The 22,804-nt window shown below is 33.9% G+C and overlaps 1 protein-coding gene across 3 annotated transcripts; it reads right to left on the reverse strand.

Moving 5' to 3' along the window:
- Positions 1 to 14,652: 14,652 nt before the first annotated feature.
- Positions 14,653 to 20,080, reverse strand: LOC107614938 (disease resistance protein RML1B). Of its 3 annotated transcripts, XR_015899493.1 has the most exons (6): positions 19,972 to 20,073; positions 18,869 to 19,880; positions 17,745 to 18,759; positions 17,304 to 17,609; positions 15,968 to 17,198; positions 14,653 to 15,178 (listed from the first exon to the last, which is right to left on the reverse strand). XR_015899493.1 is itself a non-coding variant. In XM_021110266.2 (4 exons), exons 1-4 carry the CDS (start codon positions 19,861 to 19,863, stop codon positions 16,083 to 16,085), a joined length of 3,432 nt encoding a protein of 1,143 aa, XP_020965925.1. In that variant the 5' UTR covers positions 19,864 to 20,073; the 3' UTR covers positions 15,862 to 16,082. The 3 variants fall into 3 exon arrangements, 1 of the variants encoding a protein (XP_020965925.1); XR_002353188.2 differs by having other exon boundaries at positions 18,869 to 20,080; XM_021110266.2 differs by lacking the exon at positions 14,653 to 15,178 and having other exon boundaries at positions 15,862 to 17,198; positions 18,869 to 20,073.
- Between the last annotated feature and the right edge of the window lie 2,724 nt (positions 20,081 to 22,804).

The raw sequence follows: 22,804 nt of genomic DNA on the forward strand, positions 1-22,804 counted from the left end.
CATCATTACAAAAGTAAAGACACGGCAACAACTTCGATCGCGCCCGATCATCCAAAACTGTAACAGATCAGACACGGCAGTCCCTATCAGACATACTCGGTAAAAACTTTTAAAAATATTCTGATCATTTTCCATTGTATATTTTATCTAATTGTTGCCTTGGATTTTTTAAATTCTGAATCTATGTCTTAGTAATTACCGTGTGAAGCAAGTTTTCATTGTTTTGTTCGCTATTATTCATGTTATTATAAGTAGTGTTCCCATGTGAATTTGGACACTACGAGGTATAACTCGTCCTACTCGAATTTAGACCGGCTTTTCTTGGAATGAAAGGGTGGAACGTCGTCTGCTTGCTGAGGAGGCGACGTGGGCACAAGTCCGTAAGAATGTGAGTAATAGGAATGATATTCAAAGTGAATAACGTATCTGTGACTTAGTGAGTCACTTATATTTATAAAGTTGTATTTGAAACCGTTATCAGCATTTCCATACCTGTTTTGAAGTGTTATGGCTGATCATGCGGTAACTGTGTTTTAGTGATTCGCTTGGGGTATGTGTGGAGAGATTTGCGGAGAGATTTATGTGTTGGCACGTGGTTATTTGATTTTATCGGATAAGTCGGTTAGGAGAGAAAAACACCTACTACTGATGTATGACGTGTTTATTTAGTTTTAAGCAGATTCCAATTTATAGGTTTATTTGAGTCGAGTTATAGCTAACGGATTATAGCCCCAAACTTGACCTGTAAAAGTTTTCAATTAAACAGGTTGAGCTTATGAGTTTTTATGGTGTTATAAATCGGAAAGATAAATATCGCTCGGAATAGTGATTGTAATCATAGTTTGGAATGGTGATAGTAATAATAGTAGCCCCCAAACTCAACTTGTTGTATGTTGAAAAGTGATAGTCATGCTTGAAATTTTGGTGAAGGTGAATAGTAAGGTAAAAGAAATTTAAGAATGATTAAGAATAATAGTTAAATAACGAGGATAAGCCCCCAAGTTTAATCTAATGGCATGAAAAATAAAATATTTATTTTTAAAAAAAAATTTCATGGTATACATCGACTTAATTTTGACTAATTTCAACTTATTTGCATGATAATTGTTCTGTATACCATTTGATGCTTTGGAATAGTTTGATCAAAAAAATATTTTTGACGTATAGAAATATTGATGAGAAAAGAGGTAAAAGTATACCTGGTTTGGCAAGTGTCAATAAATAATTATATAAGATAGGCTAAGTGACCATTGTTGATAGGTCAAATAAATATCGTCGGTTATTGTTGAGTTGTTTTAAAAAATTGGTGAATCGATGTAATAGACCGGTTTAGAATTGGACATAGCATATTTGGAGTTGTACAACTTATAGATTGGTTTGCTTGAAATTTATTCTGACTCATAGGTGTTGGGATGTTTGAAATGAATTCGACTTGTAGATGTCGGTTTGTTTGAATTGATAGATAACTTGGTAGTTTGTGCGTTTGAAAACCGAAGTATAGCTCGGTTTGTTGATATTTGTTTGTGGATAGTATCTTCAGAAAAGAGAGGAGTAAAAGTCATGATTTACTTGAAAACCAAATTATAATTAGTAAGAAGAGCTGAATTTGAACAATGAATTGGATATCCTTTTAGATAAGCTTGAGCGGTTGACTTAATGTCAATGAATTTGTAAATTGCTTTTGGAATTTGACCATCTAAATTATAAGTTTGTTTTGGTATGAAAAGAATTGGTGATATGTAACTTTGGTAATGTGCTTTATGGGGGAGTATATCTTGGTCGAAGATTTGTACATGACTCTAAAGATTCGTGGCGGAGCGGTTTATATTTATCGTATATGAGATACTTATAGATCAATTAGGAATGACGAAAATGATAGAAAAAATTAAAAATAAAAGAGTAAAGATATTTTGTTAATGAAAATAACACATCACCATATTATCGTCTTATAAGCTAGGTTGTGATATATCTGTTAGGCTAGCCTTTGTATATTGATTTTGGTGTCGAGTAGTCGTTGAAAAGTGCAAACTATCCAAGTTATAATATAATTCGCATGGTAGTACTATTGCTGCAGATGGTTTATAGCATACCAGATATGTTTAAAAAAGGTCAATCAACAATGAAATATAGATTGATAATATTGATAATCAACAATGAAATACAGATTGATAATATTGATAATATACAACTATGTATAACGTGTCCAAGGTTATATGAAATGGTAAGATACATTCAGGTAAAATGATTCAAGTAAATAGGTTAGTGTTATAATAGGCCATATTGTATTGAAGATTAAAACAAAAGAATATTTAAGCGGTTATTCGCCTCTCAATTAACATTCAATTTAATTTTTGAATTTTTATTGTATTATAAATTCATGTTTTGAATTCGTCGGTTAAAACTATAACTGAATTCCTTTATTATAGGAGCAAAATAATTGAAAAAAAAAAGAAAAAGACTTAAATAAAATAGCATGTATTAAAGACTGAGCAATCAAAAAGTTGTTTCAAAAGAAAAAATAATAATAATAATTATAGCAATGGCAATGTAAACAAGAACGGAAAAATTTTGTTGTCATCACCGCAATAGCAATAGCAATAGCAATGTAAACTGCAGTCATTATTTTCAAGGTGTGGTCATCACCGCTGTCTCTGAATTGACTTTAAATTTGTGTTTATATTGACTTCAACATTTTATGATATGGTAATATATAAGACAGTTTGAATTTAGAAAAGAAGTTGAATGTGACAATGCAAACACATATTTTATTGGCTAAAGTCGAAGAAACAAATAATTGAAATTACCGAAGGAACAACACAAATAGGACCGTATGAGTATCGAGCAATGAAAATGCAATTGAAAAATAGGATAGTACTTACTAGCAATAGAAATTTGTGATAGATAAAAACAATTGAGAATAAATGTACCTCATTGTGTAGTAAAAATTATCAATAAAATTAAGTAATTTTGCATTTATGTTACTTTATTGAAAACTAATTAAAAATTGTTATGAGAAGGAAAAGAATAATTAGTATAAAAATAAATATTGTGAATAGAGCAAAGGCTCTAAAGCAATGCGAAATAAAAAATAAGATAGAACTTGTATTCACAAATAATATATAAATTCCAAATGTCAACTAGTAATAGCTCAAATGGCATAGTCTTTCTATATTCAATTAAGAGGTTGTGGGTTCGAATCTCCTATTATTAAAGGAGTAGAATAGATGATAAGTCTTTTTGAACTAACATCTTAAAAGTACGAAATTATTCATATTCAAATTGTTTAGATCCTACGAAATTTTATTCTTGACCAAAGATAATGAAATTAATTTTGCTATTTGGTCAAATAGTTATATAATCTTACGAAGGCAACATTTTTTATGTAAATATGAAAATCGAAAATGTGTAGCATGTAACTAAAACTGCATACCGTTAAATAATGTTATCGAAAAATTTGAAATTTATAGTGCGTTGCAGAATTTTGCTCTTCCGCCATTAATTACATCCTATAAAAGAAGCTAAAAGTCAGGCAAAAAAGAGGGTGGAGTTAGATATACGACGGTGGGCGATGCAGTCACTTATATTTATAAAGTTGTATTTGAAACGGTTATCAGCATTTCCATAACTGTTTTGAAGTGTTATGGTTAATCATGCGGTAACTGTGTTTTAGTGATTCGCTTGGGGTTTGTGTGGAGAGATTTGCGGAGAGATTTCTATGCCAATTTAGGTTGGCACGTGGTTATTTGATTTTATCGGATAAATCGGTTAGAAGAGCAAAATACGTACTCCACGTAGGACTGATGTAAAATGTGTTCATTTAGTTTTAAGCAGATTCCGATTTATAAGTTTATTTGAGTCGAGTTATAGCCAACGGATCAAGTAGAATGCATGCCTCTTGATCAACCCTTCAATTATTTATTCCATCATGAGTAGATTGTTGAATTTGTTATAGCCCTCATCAGAGGTGCATTGAACACACTACATAAACTTCTGCCACATATAGATGGAGCAAGCTAAGGATACATTCCTAGCCATCCAACAAACTCAAACCAACAATTAACAATGCAAACTTTAATTAAATAACAGCTTTAATGAACCAAAAACAAAAAGCTGATTTTGGATGGTTGTTGTAACTTTAATTAAATACCAGCTTTAACTGAGTCTTCATAGTTGCACACAACTTGACAAATCAAATTTGCATAACTTAGTTGATGCTTCACATTCTTTGCAAAAACTGATTTTTGATGATTATTTTAACTTGTCTGAAATCCCTCACAATATCAAGCATCTTTCTCGCCTTGATCGAGCATTTGTCGAAAAGGGATTGCGCTCACCTTTGCCATGTTCCTACCCTTCCACCATCTGTTGGACATTTAGATGCCATCAATTGTAGTTCTCTTGAGACCCTAATATTGCTTTCAACTTCTCCAAGACAAATTTGAGGAAAAAAACGTAAGCATTTCATATTGTGTGAAGTTGAATGAACATCCTCGAATTAGTATAATGGATTATGCCGGAAAAAATCTGTACAAGTAGTGCTGTTTGTTTGCCTGGTAGCATGGTGCCTGCGACATTCAAGAACAGGACTAGGCAGGGATCCACTGCTAAGGTCGGGATTCCTCTGTGTTCGCCATCATTAGACCTAGTCGGCTTGATCCTCTATTGTTCTTTTGCCGTTTCGCTTGAATGGCAAGTATGAATATCATTAAGTAGTATGTCGATGGTGCTTGGAAGATGATGATAACAAAGTAGGATGCACAAGAAGGTGGTATTATAAAGATTTCACGGAGTTGAATTCGGATCATGTTTATCTAGCTATGAAGAATAATGTGACAAGATAATTGAGGCAGCCAAAAAAGACTATCATTGATTTGGAACTTGTTTGTTTGACTATAGTATGATTTTTGAAGTTTGATGTGGAGCTTATTTCTTTACCTATATTTTAGGTGGAATAAAGTCTCACAAATCAAGAGTTATCCATTGTGAAACTATCATCTTCTTCTGTGAAGGATTACCATTATTTTATACTGATTATGCAACAATTGTTGGATTTAAATGAAAGAGACGATCCATTAAGTGCATTGTTGTCAAACTCTCGAGTTAACTCGTAAACTCGTACGAGTTTACGAGTTTAGATATGGAATCGAGTTGACTCGGACATAGACTCTATCCTGAGTAAACTCGGCTAGACTCGGTCAAACTCGGACAAACTCGTGAGTTTAGGACCGAGTTAGCGAGTTTGTGTTTTTCTTCATTTTTGCTCAAAAAAACGTTATTTTGAATCCAAAAAAACACTTTTTTTTATTAGAGTTACGATAACACTCCCAAAGAATGAAAGAAAATTCACCCACAACTCACTCATTTGCGTCGTTTCCCTCAAGTCTCACTTTCTCCATGTTCTGCCGCAGTCGTTGTTCCCCGTCAAGCCACCGTTGTTCGCCTGTGTCTGCTATCTCTGCTCTGATTTGCACTATTGTCTTTGTGAATTTTACCTATGTTGCCCTCTGTTTTGTATTTCTTCATATCTCCACTATCCGCAACTCCATCGTGCTATCACCGTTCACGAGTTCGACTACTTCTCCTACAGTCCTATCTCTGCTCTGGTATGCACCATCGTGAAATCCATGACTCTTTGTCGCCATCGTTTCGTGCTGCTGCTGCACCCTCACCACCGCTGCCTGCTGCACCCTTGTCTTCGATCTGCTGTTGCTGGGACTTTGCCCCTTCTTTTCTTCTGCATCCTCTATTTTTCGTATGCCTTTTGTCCTTTTTTTGAGCCTTTACTTCTTGATTTAGTTTTTTTTTTTTAATTTTATTGCTTCTAATTTTAGCCTATTGCTTATCGTTTATGTTAGATGCCCAGATGGTTCATCCATTCACCCATTCATGGATGATTAGTAATTAATTATTTTGATTAAAGTTAATTTGATTATTTGATATTGTTCAATGTTTAATTAAAGATTTAGTATTACAGATTTAGAATTTTTAATTTTGTGTGTTCTATATTGTATTTGTAAAAGAATAATTATAGTTGATTTGAATGTGTATTTAAAAATATTTGTTATAATGTATACTACTATTTTAATTTATTATGTACTTTAAGATTGATATTATTAATTTTGAAGGATTAGAATTGAGTAAATATACATTATGTAAGAATATATATATATATATATATATATATATATATATAAACTTCATAACAGGTGAACTCGTACGAGTCTACGAGTTAACTCGCGAGTCGAGTCTAGGTCAGCTCCACGAGTTTACTTAGACTCGCGAGTTTGACAACCTTGATTAAGTGAGACAAGAATGAAAAGATAACATATCATATTGCCTGTGTATATATTTGTTCTCTGAAAACAATGGTGAACTTGAAGCACCTTCTTCCTATTTTCTTATCCTCAACAACAAATAAACTGATAAATATATTTTGTTAATCGTGCTTGTGTTCCTAAAAGTTAATTTAGTTTTTAATCTAAATAGCAACAAAATTTAACATTATTCTATCGATTAAATTAAACTGCTCTACTAAATCAGTAAATCTTCAATCACTATTGAGTTAAGCTCAATTAGAAATGTTTATATATGGCTTAATAGAGAATATATGTCCGTAGTGATTAGTGTTGTAGATCAGCCATAATTGAAGTAGCCATAAAAACTTTAGTAGTGTGGAGTTTCATATGTGAGCTTGTTTGATAATAAACTTTGGAATTAAGTATTTTAACTTAAAAAAAAAACAAATTAATGAACTAATTTTGCCAAGAGAAAAAAAAAGGTGGGTATTACTTAGTATTAATCTCAAAATCAATTATGCAAGGGAGACAATCTCAACCTATTATATACAAAATAAGTATATACAGTGACTTGACTTGAGAGACTAGCTATGACTTTCATACACAAACATATCTACATTAAATTAGTGATAGAAACTACGTTAATTGAAATTAAACTGAAATTAACTAAAACAGAACACTTTAAATATCTATTAATTCTTTTCCCTCCACTAGTTTTTTCTTTTGCTCGAGTTTGCCTTCTTTTAGTTGAAAATATGCATTTTAGTGGTTCTATTCTAACATTTGCATGTGGAGTAACTTGACATTCTAAGTCGTTGTCCTTTATTAGTTCTTGTATCAAAACTTCAAGAGTGTACAATTCTTCTAGACTTTGTCTATCCTTATCAAGATCATTTGCTTGATCATGTAGCTACTATCTTCATCAAAGTTAAAAAAAAAAAATCCTAGAAAAATAAAATCAAATTGTTAGTAATATGTAAACCAAATTCACTTTTTGATGACTAATATATATATGAGTACTTTTGATATATACTTTTAAAAGCTATAAGTTGAACCTTTATTGTATCAAAAACTTACACCAAAAACATGGTGTTGTATGTTAACTATCAATGCAGTCAAGGAAAACCAAGCAAGTTCAGCACTAAGGAATATTCAACCAAGACGGAACACATATGTATATCATGATCAACTCTAAAACTTAGGTATACTAAAATAATCAAATTTGTTATCAAATTATTAAGAAAAAGTATAGATAGACAATAACATTGCTAAACAATGTGAATAATGGCATTAAAAAATAAATTAGTCCTAAATTTAATTAGTAGCATGAGTAATTAATATCTAATAATAACCAAATTTCAAATTAAAAAAAAATCAGAGTTTTCACATTGATGAATTGAGGCTTTGCAATTAGCCTTCGATCTTATCTTCCTCTCGCTGGACCCTCCCCCGCTGGACGCCAGCCATCGCCACGCATCTGCAGCCGACGCCGCCTCCGAGCAGCCCACTGTCCCCAGAATTTTTTTCTCCACAGCCCCTAATCCCGCGCACCGTGCAACCCCCCCCCCTCCACCGTCACCGCTTCTTCGAGCGAGCGTTTGGAATTCAGTTGAGTTTAAGTACATCGTACCATCCTCAAACTGATGGCCAATCGAAAGAGGACTATTTAAACCCTAGAAGACATGTTGAGAGCTTGTGTTCTGGACCAACCGGCGAGTTGGAATCAGTATATGCCGCAAGTGGAGTTTACGTATAACAACAATTATCATACGAGCATCAGAATGACTAAGTATAAGGATCTGTATGGCAGAAAGTGTCAATCTCCGCTATGTTGGTATGAAGTTGGAGAATTAAGTTTGTTGGGGCTGAGTTAGTAGCTGAAACCACTGAACAGATTAAGAAAATCCGAAACAAAATGCTTACTGCTCAAAGCCGCTAGAAGAGCTACGCCGATTAAAGGCAAAAACCTTTAGAGTTCGAGGAAAGAGAATATGTGTTCTTAAAGGTTACACTAACAACCAGATTGAAGTAGGTGGAGCGATCAAAATAAAGAAGCTAAACCCTTAATCCTTTGCAGATCCTATCTACCATCCTCACTCAAAAACCTCGTTTTGCTTCGTTGAAAAAGTCGTCGAAACTCTCATAAAAGGGAATCTGATCACTTTACGTCCAGATCCAAATATTATTTAATTTCAAGTAACTCTCGAAACACTACCTATTAACTAAACAAATTTTAATTCTTAATTTATTATATTTTATAACGATAGCTCAAATTTAAAATTTATAATTTATAATTCAGAATTTAAGATTTAAAATTAAGAGTTTAAAAATTAAAATTAAAATTTCAAGGAGTATTGCACTTTCTTATTTTTTAAGGACTAATATTATACATCTAAGTCTTTTTATAAACTAAGTTTAAATAAGTTAAACAATAAGATTTAGAATAATGCTAAGCATAACTTATTTTTGTTACATTAGACCAACTTAGTTAAATTTAATTAATAAAAAAATTTGAATGTGTAGTATTTTTTTTTTAAAGCATTTTTTTTGGGAGCACATACATTTGGATTTTCCATCACATGTCTTAAGTGAGAAAGAAATAAGTCAAATATCAGGTATTGAACATAACACAAATTTGCACCTATTATTATAGCAAGATGAAAGTGTAACAAGTATTCAAATTGAAGAATGTTAGAGGACCATCAAAATTTATTATTTTTGATGGGCAGTTAGTCAACAATAATTAAAAGTATAAATTGATGGCTAAAAATACTAACAAAAAATAATAAATTATGCTAGTTCTTGAACTTCTTTGATTCAAGTCTTCAACAAACAAAAAAGACAACTCTCTAGTATGTGAATAACCCAGTCAATAAATGAACCAAAGACGATATGAATTAGAGGAATGCTAGGGGCCAGCAACTTTGTGATTTGTAGCCATCAAATAACCATCAATGATGGTTTTAATGGTGTGAGATGGTGTGAGATTTCATCCAATGGCTCACTTTTCTTTGTTAGTTATATGCTGGCCAGAATTTAACAAAGTTGCTTCCCTCTAGACTTTTCCTATGAATTCACCGTGCAACAAATCAATGATGAGAAAAGACTCTTCTCGGTTAAAATTTACACCCTCAATGAAAACTCCAATATAATCACCTGAGATAGACTAAAAGGGAAAGAACCAATTAGAACAAAATTCGGAGAAGATGAAATTCTCAGAAAAAGTACATGCAAGGATAAGATAATAAGAAACGTCACAGTAATAAACCTGCCTTCACTAGAACCTGGATTCTTCAGAAACCAACTAAAATCCGCATTAGCCAGCCTGAAAAAAACCAAAATCAGTTCACCAATTCAAAATTATCTTTTGGGGACTAATATTTTAATTATTTTTAGTTGTGGACAACTCAAAGTTGTCTTAACAATTTTTACTGTATTAAAAAGGTACATCAGATCCACACCTTTGTTACCTGTAATTAAAATTATTGGACAACTTTGAATATTGGTCAAATTGCATTAGTGGTTTTTTCCCCTCTAAGTTCAAAGCTTATAATAACCTTATTATGATTAAAAAAAAAAATGGCCAGTTATGCACTTTAGTAGGTAAGTTAATGAGTTATTAAAAATCTAGTAATTCTGTGAGAAAAATTAGGTATAAACTAATGTTCTCGAGTAAGAGGATGCATATAATTTCTAGCAACGTAGAGATACATATAATTCCTTTCTTGTCATCTTCCTCCATTACAAAACCAAAACAATAACACTTAAGAATGCAAAACCATAAACCTAAAGCCGAGTTCAACAAGTTGAGAAACAAAGGCAACATATTTTTTCTTCTTTGTATATGTGTGTGTGTTTTTTTTTTTGGGGGGGGGGGGGAGAAGTCAACTTTCAAACCAAATACTACTTCGTAACACGTGTTTACATTTTGGATGATTGTTACCCTAATGCAGCCATCTCATCCTTTTCCAGTTAAACCTCCCACACTGCAGCCAACCATCACACACACGGCCCTCTCAAGCATCCTCATTCATTCATGTTGCAACACCTCAGTGCCCAACCATGTCAAACAACTATCTAAAGAAGCTGTCACTACAAATTGTATTTTAATTTAGAATAATTAAACTTAAATATTGTGTTATTATTTTATTTTTATTATTCAAGAGAACTATTATTGATAATATTTTAGGAGTAAATAGGCTTAAACAGATAAAAAATGAATTCTCTGGATATTTTTTTTGTAAAAACAGCCAAATAGAATCTTAAAATAATTTTTTTTTAGTTTATGCGGATATACCCGATATCCGATATCGGATTAGATCGGATCTGGCCTAAAATCCGATCCGATCCCTATGCAGCCCTAACCCTTTTTGGGCATGTAATCATAACAGATTCTAGGGAGTTAGTTACATAGGTTGTTAAGTTTCTTGATTGAGTATGCTGATAGTGTGCTCTATATATATATCAGTGCTCATCCACTCTTGTGGTTACCTAAGTTCAATAATCAATATTCATTTGCTCAGGCATACTCTCTATTTCCCTTCTCTTGCAATCTCATGCACGGTCATATTTCATAAACTATAGTTTTAATATAAAGGACAAAATACATATATCATATGTCATCTGTTAAAGAGCAAGGAGGTCTAATGCCCTTGAAAACTACGGGGAGCAAAGTGTATTAATCAAAGACCTCAAGGAGAGTAAAAATAATTGTCCCTATACAATACTCTTTTTTACATTAAAATATTATGAATGTAGGTAACGCGGTACTTGAGTTCTTTCTTCCAAACAATCTTAACTCTTGGTGAGGAAAAAAACGTGTAGCCCAAAAGATGTGAAATCCAACAATGAAACTCATGAAAGTGGTAGTGGAGGTGGAGAGCAGAGCTTGCAACACGATGGTTAATGATAATTGGATAAATTAATAATAATTGGATAACTAGAGACCAGAGAAACTCGAGTCTAACACATACAAACCTAGGAGAAGTCAAGGGGCCAGCAATTTTATTGCATTTTGGCCAGCATGTAACCAGCAGAGAAAAGTAAGTCATTGGATGAAATCTCACACCAATCTCACACCATCAAATCATTATTGATGGCTAGTTGATCGCTACCAATCACAAATGTTGCTGGCCTCCTAGCATTGCTCATTGAATATTATTTACCCAATATTTTGTTATACTCCAGTTGTATCAATATAAACCTATATAAATCAATACCTTGGATCCTTATCCAATTTGATAGCTGATTTTCATAGCCTTTGGATGGTTCTCCCATTCTGAATCAGGGATCCTCCTCCATTAGTTTCTCCCCCTTTATCTCACTGCTCGTATTACGTGGCTAGCAAGGAGAAATAACAAACTATCCTCTTACCAACTCCTCAGTCTGGTGCTTCCTAGTTCCGTCTCTCCCTCATCATCAGCCCAATTACTTCATTTAGCTCGGTCTCATTTGATGGCTACAAATTACAAAATTTATTGGCCTTAGCACTCCTCAAAAAATAAAACAAAAAAACAAAAAATATCAACTCAATAAAATGGAAAAATTAGTTTTATAGACATGAAAACGTATTATTGCGTTGGTTGCTCATATTACTAATAACTAGTATTTTGATCAGTAATAACATTACGAAAATATAAATATTTTAAAATTACAGTCCATTTTATCCTAACAATTATACATAATACAAAAAAAATTATAAAATCAAACTATTTTTATAAAAAAAATGGTAGGTTGACAAAAATCTCTGGATAAAAAAAATCAATATATCTGTAGATTAAAAATCAAATAATAAGATTTTTAGTTATTATTTTTATATAAAAATATCTATTTTTTTAAATTATTAATTTTAACATTCGTTATCTAAATTTTAAAATAATTTAACGTGTATACTTTTATATTTAATTAGGTGTTAAGTCTATTGCACAAATAGAAATAATTAATTTTTATACTTGCTATTTAAAAATAATATTTTTCTCTCTATATATATAAAAATATAATTAGATATTAGTATAAAAATTATATTGATAGTTATAAAATTAACTCAAAATTAATTTTTTTTAAATAATTAAATCTTGATTCTAACTTTTAATTATATCATTAGTATTATCTCCAAATTATATGTAATAAATATTTGAAAGAAGACAAATAAAAATATAGATTAAAAAGATAAGCGGTAAAAATTTAAAATTAAATAAAAAATAAAAGATATATATATAATAATAATATTTTTTATTTAAATTATATTATTTTGTTAATTTTATTTTCTGTAGGACAGAAAGGTAGAAAAAATAGAGAATGAAAGAAAAAAGAGAGAAAGATAAAGATGAAAAATGAGAGTAACAATTTGTAAATTTTAGAAGAAAAAATTTTATTTTAATTGTAATAAAAAATATCATATGACATATTTTGATTTGTTAAATTACTAATATTATATGTAGAGTAAAAATAGTAGAGAGAAATAGAAAAATGGAGAGAGGTAGATGGAAGAATTTAGAAAGTGAATTTATTGATTTTGAAAAAAAAAATATTTTCTCTAAATTTTAACGAGTGTCATGTAATACATTTGATTATTAAATTAGATAGTAATATATGATACATAATATAGGTATATTTTAATTTCAGTTTCAATTTTAATATTTTAATTTTAATTTTAATACAATTAAAAAATGTCATGTTGTACATTTTGATTGTCAAATTCGTAATTAGTCATATATATATATATATAAGAGATAGAGTGATAGAAGAAATGAGAGAGATAGAAAAATGAAAAGGGAGGAGAAGAGAACTCTTGAATTTTGAGAGAAAAATTTTGATATTAATTATAATGAGGGAGTGATATGTGACACATTTTGGTCGTAAAACTAATAGGAATGAAGGAAGAATTCTTTAATTTTGGCAGAAAAGATTTGATTTCAATTATAATGATTTTAATTATAACGAGAAAGTGACACGTGATACTTTTATTTGTAAAATTAGTAAAAAAAAGGAAGAATTCATTAATTTTAAAGAAAAAGATTCGATTTTAATTGTAATGAAAAATAACATATAACACATTTTAATTAAAAAATTAGTAATATAAAATAAAAATAGATATAATAGATAAGAGTTCAGCAATACTGCAGTTGAATAAAATGTTATCATAGCCGAAAGCTGTATATGTAATAACACTCTAACGTTATAAATAAGGAGAGTTTTATGGTGTGAATAGGAATGAACATTTAGAGGTCTGGATTTGATATGGACGAGCTGCCGTTGGAATGCGTGTGAGAGTACAGATTCTACTAAATGGTGGAATCCATGTCAAAAGACTGTTAGAGTCAGGTGAATTTAGACGGTATATTTTTTGTGTCAGATGATTAAAGATTTAATGAAAGATAGTTAATGCTTAATGGCACGTGCTTTTGTTTTCGGCCAATAAACTTGGGAGGATGCTGTTTTTTATTTTATATAGGCTGATTTTTTTGGTTTGGCCGAAATATGAAGTTAACCCAGCATTTTATTCTTTTTATACTCATATACTGTTGTTTTGGACTACTAAAAAAGAAGATTGACTTGGTCAAATATCTATCATGTCTTTTATTCTTGATCCACACATTTATTCACTAATTATATTTTATTATTTTTATTTTTTTAAATAGAGTGCCACTCACATTTGTTTTCATAAGATATTTAAATTTTGAAATTATAAATCATAATATCATTATCATGGTTATTTTTAAAATTGATGAGAAGATATTATATTATTATTATTAATATTGTGATATTATCAAGGTGAAGGAGGAGAAATTATTATTATTATTATTATTATTATTATTATTATTATTATTATTATTAAAAGGTTCTGTTCTTATCAATAATTTATTTAAAGTTTTTTATGATTGTTATGATTAGTGTGAAATTTGCTAAACGTAATTATGAAGTTTACTAGAATAAATTTAATATTAAAGATTTAATCTTATTAATGTTAACATGTTTTGGATATTATTATTACTAATTTTTATACAGTTATTGTAGTTATCTTTTATTAAAGAAAACAATAATTTATTTAATTAGTCACTGTTAGTAATTTTTTGGGTAATTTACGTTAATAGATTATTTAGACACACTTCTAAGTCCTAAAGTCTCAAGCTTTTAATGTTTCTTTTTTTTCTTTTTTTTGTTAGGAAACTTTTAATCTTTTTTGGTAGCAACTTGTTTTCTTGAGTATACCACTTTGAACACTGATGACTCATATAACTATTAAGGAGAGAAACAACTTCATATTTTGGCCAGCCCAAACAATCTAGTCTATATATATAAAATAAAAAAACAGCATCTTCCCAAGTCTATTGGCCGAAAATGAAAGCACCTGCTATTAAACATTAACCATCCTTCATTGAATTTTTAATCATCTCACACAAGAGACATCATCTGATACAAGAGACATACGACCTGAATCCACCTTGACTCTAACAACCTTTTGATATAGGTTCCACCATTGGCTGAACTTGTTCTCTCACACGCGTCCTAGTGACAGCTCTTCTACATCAAATCTAGACCTCTGGATGCCCCTCTCTATCCACACCATAGAACTTCCCAATAAGTAAAACCAAGGGGATATATCCCCCCTCAAATCTCTAAAGTCAAAGGCAACTGTGCTAGAGAACAAGACACCTCGTCAACGTGCTTTGCAATAATTTTCAGCCAAAACAAATCAAATTATTAAAGTAATTCCCTCAACATTTCCAAAGTATTTCAATTTTGTCCATCTAATTAAATTGTCAACCATTATTCAGCTCTCTCTTTCCAAATTTGACCCTGTCCTATCCACACACCATTGCCACCGCCTGCCACCACCATTGTGCGGTGGCGTGCACTTCTAGATAAAGCCAAGAGCAAATCTGGAGGGGGAAAAAGGTTAGAAAAGAAAAAAATTATACATACATTTATAAATCACTAAACTTTCATGTGACTAACCTGAAATAAATAGTACCAAAAATAATTAATTTAATGATTTAGTTAAAAGATTTCTAAGGACAGTAATATACTCTTTAAAAAAATTTTGTATATTCAATACATTAAAAATATCAAAAACTTCTCAACAGAAATCAAATATATGAAAAGCTTAAAATAGGTCCTTTTAAGTTATGTTTGGTTGGAGAAAAAATGGAAGAAAAATAGAAGGAATGAAAGAAAATTGCACATTTTTATGTGTAATTTATGAAGGGTGTTTTACAACTTCTCTTCCTTTCCTTCTATTTTTCTTTCACTTATCTCCTATTTAGTAAGAATACCATTGTGATCCATAAGATAAAATTAAAAATAATAATATTATCATTAAGTATCAAATTTATTTGATTTTAGATTCATAAAACAGATATAAATGAAATTTATTAACTTTTTCTTAAACCAAATTATAGTATAATCCAAATGCACGATTACCCCCCCCCCCCCCCCCTTATAAAACATAGTAATGAACATATTTGGTTCAAAAAAACTTTTGTTTTTTCAATTTCAATTATGAAAAATCTAACAGTTTTATACTTTTATTCTCATTTGTAAGATTTTGTCGAGGAATTCATGAAAGCAAGATTTTCTTTATGGAATTAGAAATTAGCCCAAGGTAACAAGAGAAAGCAAGGTAAACATGAATGATAAAAATTCAAGAGAAAAAAAAAAGACAACTGTACACGAGTTTTAGCTGGGGCCCGGGAGCTTCCAACTCCAACCTCATGGTTCCATGTGCTACAAAATCCAGCATCCCAAGGCCTTGTTTTTCATGCCGAAACTCCAAAATAGTAGCGTCTATTCAGTTCTAAAATTGGAGTCATTTAGTGGATAGACACCACACTCTTTGATCAACAAGTTATCATCTTGTTTACTTCCAGTATCGCCACTGCTGACAAAGAATTCAAATGTGACTTTTGGGTTTTGCCCGGAAGACGCAATCTTATTATTCAATCTGTCCAGCTTGATTACATCAAAGATGCCTCCATAATTATATGCCATATAAACATGATCAGAACACCCTTTTGCCGGAATGTGATTTAGAAATAATACGCCAAATGAATATTTGTGCATGTTACTACCATCTTCCAAGTAGCAACGGCATTTAATATCAAGTTCATAATCCAAACTATACTTAGGGAGAACAACGCAGAGAAGGGAACTAAAACCATAACTGGAAGGTGAAGAAACTTCAAAAGTTATGGAAGTACCCTTTGTCCGATGCATGAACCACTCTGGTACTCTGTAGTCGGGGTAACAAATCTTGAAGAAATCACTTCTCCGAACTACTCCTTTTCCTCCTCTTCTGGATTCACACACGTAAGCAAGTTTCCTTATATCTTTAAGGTACCAATAAATACAATTCGCCACATCCAACTTCATGCAATTATGGAACGAGATGTTTATGCGTTTTTCTTCTTGTAGTCTAGGAATATTTGAACTGAATGTCACAGTTTGCAGCATTATGCAGTCCAGAGCAGTCAAATGACGAATGGATGATGGAAGCTCTGGCAAATGTTGAAGCATCTTACACCCTTTTAGTGACAGTGTTTTCAGCTCCGTAAGGTGTTTGATGCTCACCGGCAATGTCTCCACAGGGCTTCCATCTAGAAGTAATTTCCGTAAAGATGATAAGTGACTGACATAGGGTGGGATTAAACTTGTGCGGCTCTTGATATAGAGGTGATTAAGAGATTTTGAATGCATCTTAGTTTCAAGCATCTCAAGTTTTGCACAGTTCAAAAGATCTAAAAGTTCAAGTTTTCCAAGTGATAAAAGAGATGGATGGACATGACGCAAACTTCGACAGCCAGACAGATGTACACTTTTGAGATTATCTGCCTTGGAGAAATCTGGAAGCTCCACCAACTTTCGGGAATCTGTTAGATCTACTTCCTCTAAATTAACAAGATTCTGCAATAATGCAAATGGAAAAACTAAAATGGTAAATCAGAATATGGGGTTAAAAAATCACACCCATCCATCAAACAAATGACAAAACATGCATTGTGTACAAACCTGAACCCCATCCCAAAGTCTTTTAAGTTTACTGTTCCGGATGCGAAGAGTAACAAGCTTCTCAGGACAAAAATTCGATGGCAGAGATGGCAAAGGGTAGGCATCCCACTCCAAGTATCTTAATTTAGAAGGAAATGGCTTTAGTCCTACGGGAAGATGCAATTTATTCAATCTGCCATCATTTTCCGATGGGATATATAATTTGAGAAATCTTAACTTAGGCATCTTTTTGAATGTATCAGCATTCAACTGTAGATCTTCTATTTGAGACATATCCAACACTATGCTTTCAATAGAATCAGTTCCCTGATAAACAAAAAGAAAAAGAAATGAATTAAATCAAATGAAATCAAGTAATACCAAAACATTGCCTCTAGGAATTCAACTAAACTATATCTCTGTTCTAACAAATTTTCTCCCAGAAAAGAGTGTGTGGCTTACTTTGTTGTTTCCCAAAACATCCCAAATATCATTAGAATCCCACAAGTGGCTACGATTTTCAGGATTTCCACTAGATTGTTGACAAACGATATCCCAACCTAATTCTTGGATCAAGTCATGCATCTGCACACAATTATGAGATATAGCTATTAAAGCTCTATCAAGAAGGGATCTCATGCCAATAGCTGCATAGAAGCCACAACTGCCTAACAGATTAACTACGTATTCTACAAGCTCTCCCTTAAAAAAACATGCGATGTCTAGAAAAATTTGTTTTGCCTCATCATCTAATCCATCATAACTCAATCTTAAAATATTCTGAATTTCTGGATCTGGTGTCTTCTCAAGCTTTTGCAATGCACTATGCCATTCAGTTTTACTCTTTGAATGAAGAAAAGAACCCAATACTATTAAGGCTAGTGGGATGCCTTTGCAACAGCCAACCGCTTTCCATGATAGCTCCTCGTATCCAATTTGTGGATAGTCTTCATTGAATGCATTCAAACTAAACAGTTTAAATGATTCATGAGAATCTAATATCTTCATCTCATATATTGTTTCAACCGTTGGAACCAGCACATTTTTGTCTCTAGCTGTGATAATGATCTTACTACCTGCGCCACAGCATTGAAGCTCCCCAACCAGGTAATTTAATTGCTTTAAACTACTCACATCATCAAGAACTATGAAATTTCTTTGTTTGCTTAACCTGTGCTTAACAAAAGTGGATTTTCCATACTTTCCTGATCTTTCCCGTACATTTTCTAAGAAGCAGGAGCCTTCAAACTTATAAGAATATTTCTCAAATATAAGTCTTGCTAGAGTTGTTTTTCCTATACCCCCTATGCCACAAATTCCAATCATTCTGACTTCAACAGATTCACTTAATAGTGATTTTACATTTTCAAGATTTTCACTAATGCCAACAAGATTTTTACTATCATTGGGTGGGTTATGGTCAATCAGCTTCTGCAAAACATCTTTGACAATATTCTGAATGAATTCAATTTCGTCCCTACAATATGAAGGGGGAGGGGAAAGACATAACATAAGGAGCAGTGTAACACGATCGTCAACAAAATTGAACAAAAAGGGGTTCCTTAACTCAATAAACGCATACTTACCCATAAGAACGGGAGTCCAAGCCTTCTAAATTTGCTGCTGCAGTGAGAGCTTCCCTCCACTTCTGAACCTCCGCCTTCTTGTTATTCTGCAAGTGTTTTTTAAACGCTTCACTGTAACTTCCTAGCTGATACCTTACATGTGATGGATCAACGTTGTAGAAGACAGGAATAACAAGCCGTCCAAATTCTTTCTTGCACTCCATTATTTTAACCAGTTCTTGCAAGCACCACTTTGAGGATGCGTAGTTCTCTGAGAATACAACAAGCAAAAGGCAAGATTCTTCAATTGCTCTGAGGAGGATGGACGTGATCGAATCTCCTTCGTGAAGCAAGTCATCAGTGTATGTAACTATCTGCTTTCGGGACAGGGCTTTGGAAAGATGGGAAGTGAAGCTTGCGCGTGTATCCTCACCTCTGAAGCTGATGAAAACATCATACTGTAAAGCAGGTAACGGACTATTCAAACGGGAAGAACCGGAATCTTCGACCGGTTGATTCACTTTTGGATCCGAATCCAACGCTCGGTCTGAGGTATTAAAATTGTTAACCGGTGGCAGATCTTGGAACTTCACCGGCGTAATTTGCGGAGGAACAACAGCATCGCCGTTGACTTTGGATTTCAGTTTGACTGGGAAGGGTTGGGTGGACGCGGAATCAGGACCCTTACCATAGAAGATGAATAATCTCATCCGAGCGGTTTTAGGGGAATCTCTGTAGAGGTTATCATACTCAAGCATCAGGCTGTTTAGGCCGCTGTCGCTGGTGACGGATATTAGAGAGTCGAAGTCATCGCCGGGGAGCTGATACTTGAAGTGGATGTCACCGGTGGCGTCAAAGAGGGCGGAGAGTTCGGCGAGCATGGCGGTGAAGTCGATTCCACGGTTAACGTAGAGGAGCTTGTTGAGGCCGCCGACGTAGGAGATCTTCTTGTCGTTGGGGTGGTGGTGGATCTCATCGCCATAGCTGCAGAGAAACTTCACGTCGTAATTCTCCATGTTCTGAACTTTTCTTTCTGCGTTTGGAGTTTGTAATCAGAAGGAGCGTTAGCAATGGAAATCGATGATATAACTTCTTTTTAATTTCGCTATCGGCAAAGAAATTACCAGGAAGGTTCCATACTAGGTTTAGTCAACAGAGAGTATTTCCTTTTGTTTTCGGTGAGGGGAAAAGCTGTAATGGAGAAGACAAAAGTGATTGTTCCCCACTAAATTTGCTCCAAGATGGTTACTTCCACAAAAAATATACTGGGTATTTAGATTAAAAATTGGGAATGGATTTTCTCAAATCTCAATTGTCGAAAAAAAATTGAAAGAGTACAATGTGATTTATAATTTTTTAATATTTTTTTTTAATTTCACTTATAAAAATTAATAGTATAAAATTATATTTTATTCTTTTAGTTGTTAAAAAAAATTGAAAGAATTTATTTTTATTAAAAGCCATTAATTTCTACAAAATTTTAGGTTAATTTTTTTGGATATGACACCTTGGTGCGTGTAACGCAGCGTAATGGATGTTAAGAATATTTTACACGATTGTCATGGCGGTTAATTGATGAAAAAAATTGGATAGTCCGATTTTTTTTTAGAGAGAAGAACATAAATTGGACCTTTCGATTTGTGTTGGGCAAACATTTTTTTGTTAAGAAATTAGACTCATTGATTTTAGGGCAATTTACTGAAATAAATATTCTGGCCTCTAAATTTATCAGAATACACATTTTGCAAAATAAATACCAAAATGCATTTTTTTTTATAAACTATGTAAACCGCGACAGGGGTCCGGCGGTTTACGAATGCACGTAATCCGCTACAGGGGTGTCGTGGTTTACGTTCGAAGCAAACCTTCACGTCATCCGCAGTAGGGGTGTCGCGGTTTATGTGTGACTTGAAAACCTGTATAAACCGCTACAGGGGTCTAGGGGTTTATGCTTTGTCAAATTCGGCTATATATACCACTCAAGGTAGGGAGTGGGGCATTTGTAGAGAGTCATTTTCACACTTTCACAAATGGATAGTGAGGAGAGCTTGTTGGTTCTAATCCACTGCTCTGGTAAAATAAAAAAAAAAAAAGTAATAGGTATGGTGTTAAGTTCATTGATAAAGAACCGCTGAGTGTTTTTATCCGTTCAACTGATACTTTGTTGGATCTAAAGAGGAACATATTGCAGAAGGCAGGGTTGTGTGGGGCCAAGTTGGTGAAGAAGGTGTTCTACAAGATTCCAATGGCAGTTGTGTCAAGTGGTGTGCAGTATGAAACATTTGTGATAGGGTCGGATGAAGACATGGAGGTCTTGTTTTATTGTCGGCGGAGTTTTTCGAAGGTGAGAATACACGAGTTGTTTGCCAAGTTGGAAAACGGTGTCGACAGTTCCGGGGCTTCAGCGCCAAATCCTCAGTCGACGACGGTGGCGGGTGCTTCTACTTCGGTGCCTGTCGTTACACCTGGTTGTCTCTTAGCTGCACCTCCACTTATTCTAGCACCGGCAGCTAGGTCACCTGGTTTGATTACTGGTCTTGTTGGTGGTGAGCCGGATCACGTTGAGGACACGATGCGGGAAGATGATTCGGACAATGAGGCCGATCACATATCGGAGGATAGTGAGGAGGAGACCCCGATGGCCTCACCTGCACCTCAGGGGCCATCAGTTCTGGGTCCCATCAACAACCGCCACTTGCTTGGCCACTTCGATTTCGAGCGACCACCGACAGCTCGATTACCACGTAATTTGTGCGAGGATCTATCCGTTGGTTAGGGCGTATGCAGCGGTTACGATAAAGGTGTTGCAAGAAGCTACTGGGTCAACCTACGGATTCAGACCTAGTTATAGGAAGGTATGGAAAGCAAAGCAGAAGGCAGTCGCACAGATCTACGGGAATTGGAAAGAGTCGTATGCCGAGTTGTCCCGGTGGATCCTTGGGATGCAAGCAACGATGGACGGAACCGTTGCTTTGTTGAAGACTTCTCCAGTGCGTATAGGTGATGAGGTTGATGAGTCTACAGAGTACTTTCATCGTCTTTTCTGGACATTCCCTCCATGCGTTGAGGCTTTTAAACATTGCAAGCCACTAATTAGCATTGACGGTATGCATCTGTATGGGAAGTATGGCGGGACTTTGTTTCTGGCTATTGCGCAAGATGAAAACTCGAATATATTGCCGGTTGCGTTTGCACTTGTTGAGGGGAAGAATGCTGAGTCGTGGGCTTTTTTCTTATCCCACTTGCGTCAACATGTGACCCCACAAGAAGGCATTCTGGTAATCTCTGACAGACACAACGTTAATAAGGCTGCACTGGAGGCACCAGACAGTGGTTGGCTACCACCTCATGCATATCGAGAGTATTGCATTCGACACGTTGCAGCTAATTTTGCTCTCAGTTTCAAGGGCCAGGATGCAAGGCGGCTACTTGTGAATGTGGCGTATGCCAAGATTGAGGCAGAGTTTGACTGCTGGTTTGATATTATGAGTACTGAGAATCCGGCTATGTGTGATTGGGCCAACCGAGTGGAGTACGATAAGTGGACCCAACACCAGGATAGAGGCAGATGGTTTGGCCACATGACGACGAACATATCCGAGTGTGTTAACTCTCTATTGAAGGGGACACGGAGTTTGCCGGTTACTACACTTGTGAAATCCACATATGGGAGGTTAGTAGAGCTTTTTGTCGTCTGAAGGCAGACAGCAGAGGCGCAGTTGGGATCAGGCCAACGGTTTTGCCAGGCTGGCGATAGAGCGCAACTTGAAAGATTCTAGATGCTTTACGGTTACTCTGTTTGACAGACATCAGTCTGAATATACCGTGGCTGAGATGACTCCTACCGGTAACTTTTCGCTTGGGACGTATCGGGTTTCCCTCAGAGATCGCACTTGTGACTGCGGGTACTTTCAAGCTCTCCATTACCTGTGCTGCCATGCAATTGCATGCTGTGCT

This window comes from Arachis ipaensis, chromosome B9 (assembly GCF_059453495.1).
Source record: "Arachis ipaensis isolate K30076 ecotype BB chromosome B9, ASM5945349v1, whole genome shotgun sequence".
NCBI lineage: Eukaryota > Viridiplantae > Streptophyta > Magnoliopsida > Fabales > Fabaceae > Arachis > Arachis ipaensis.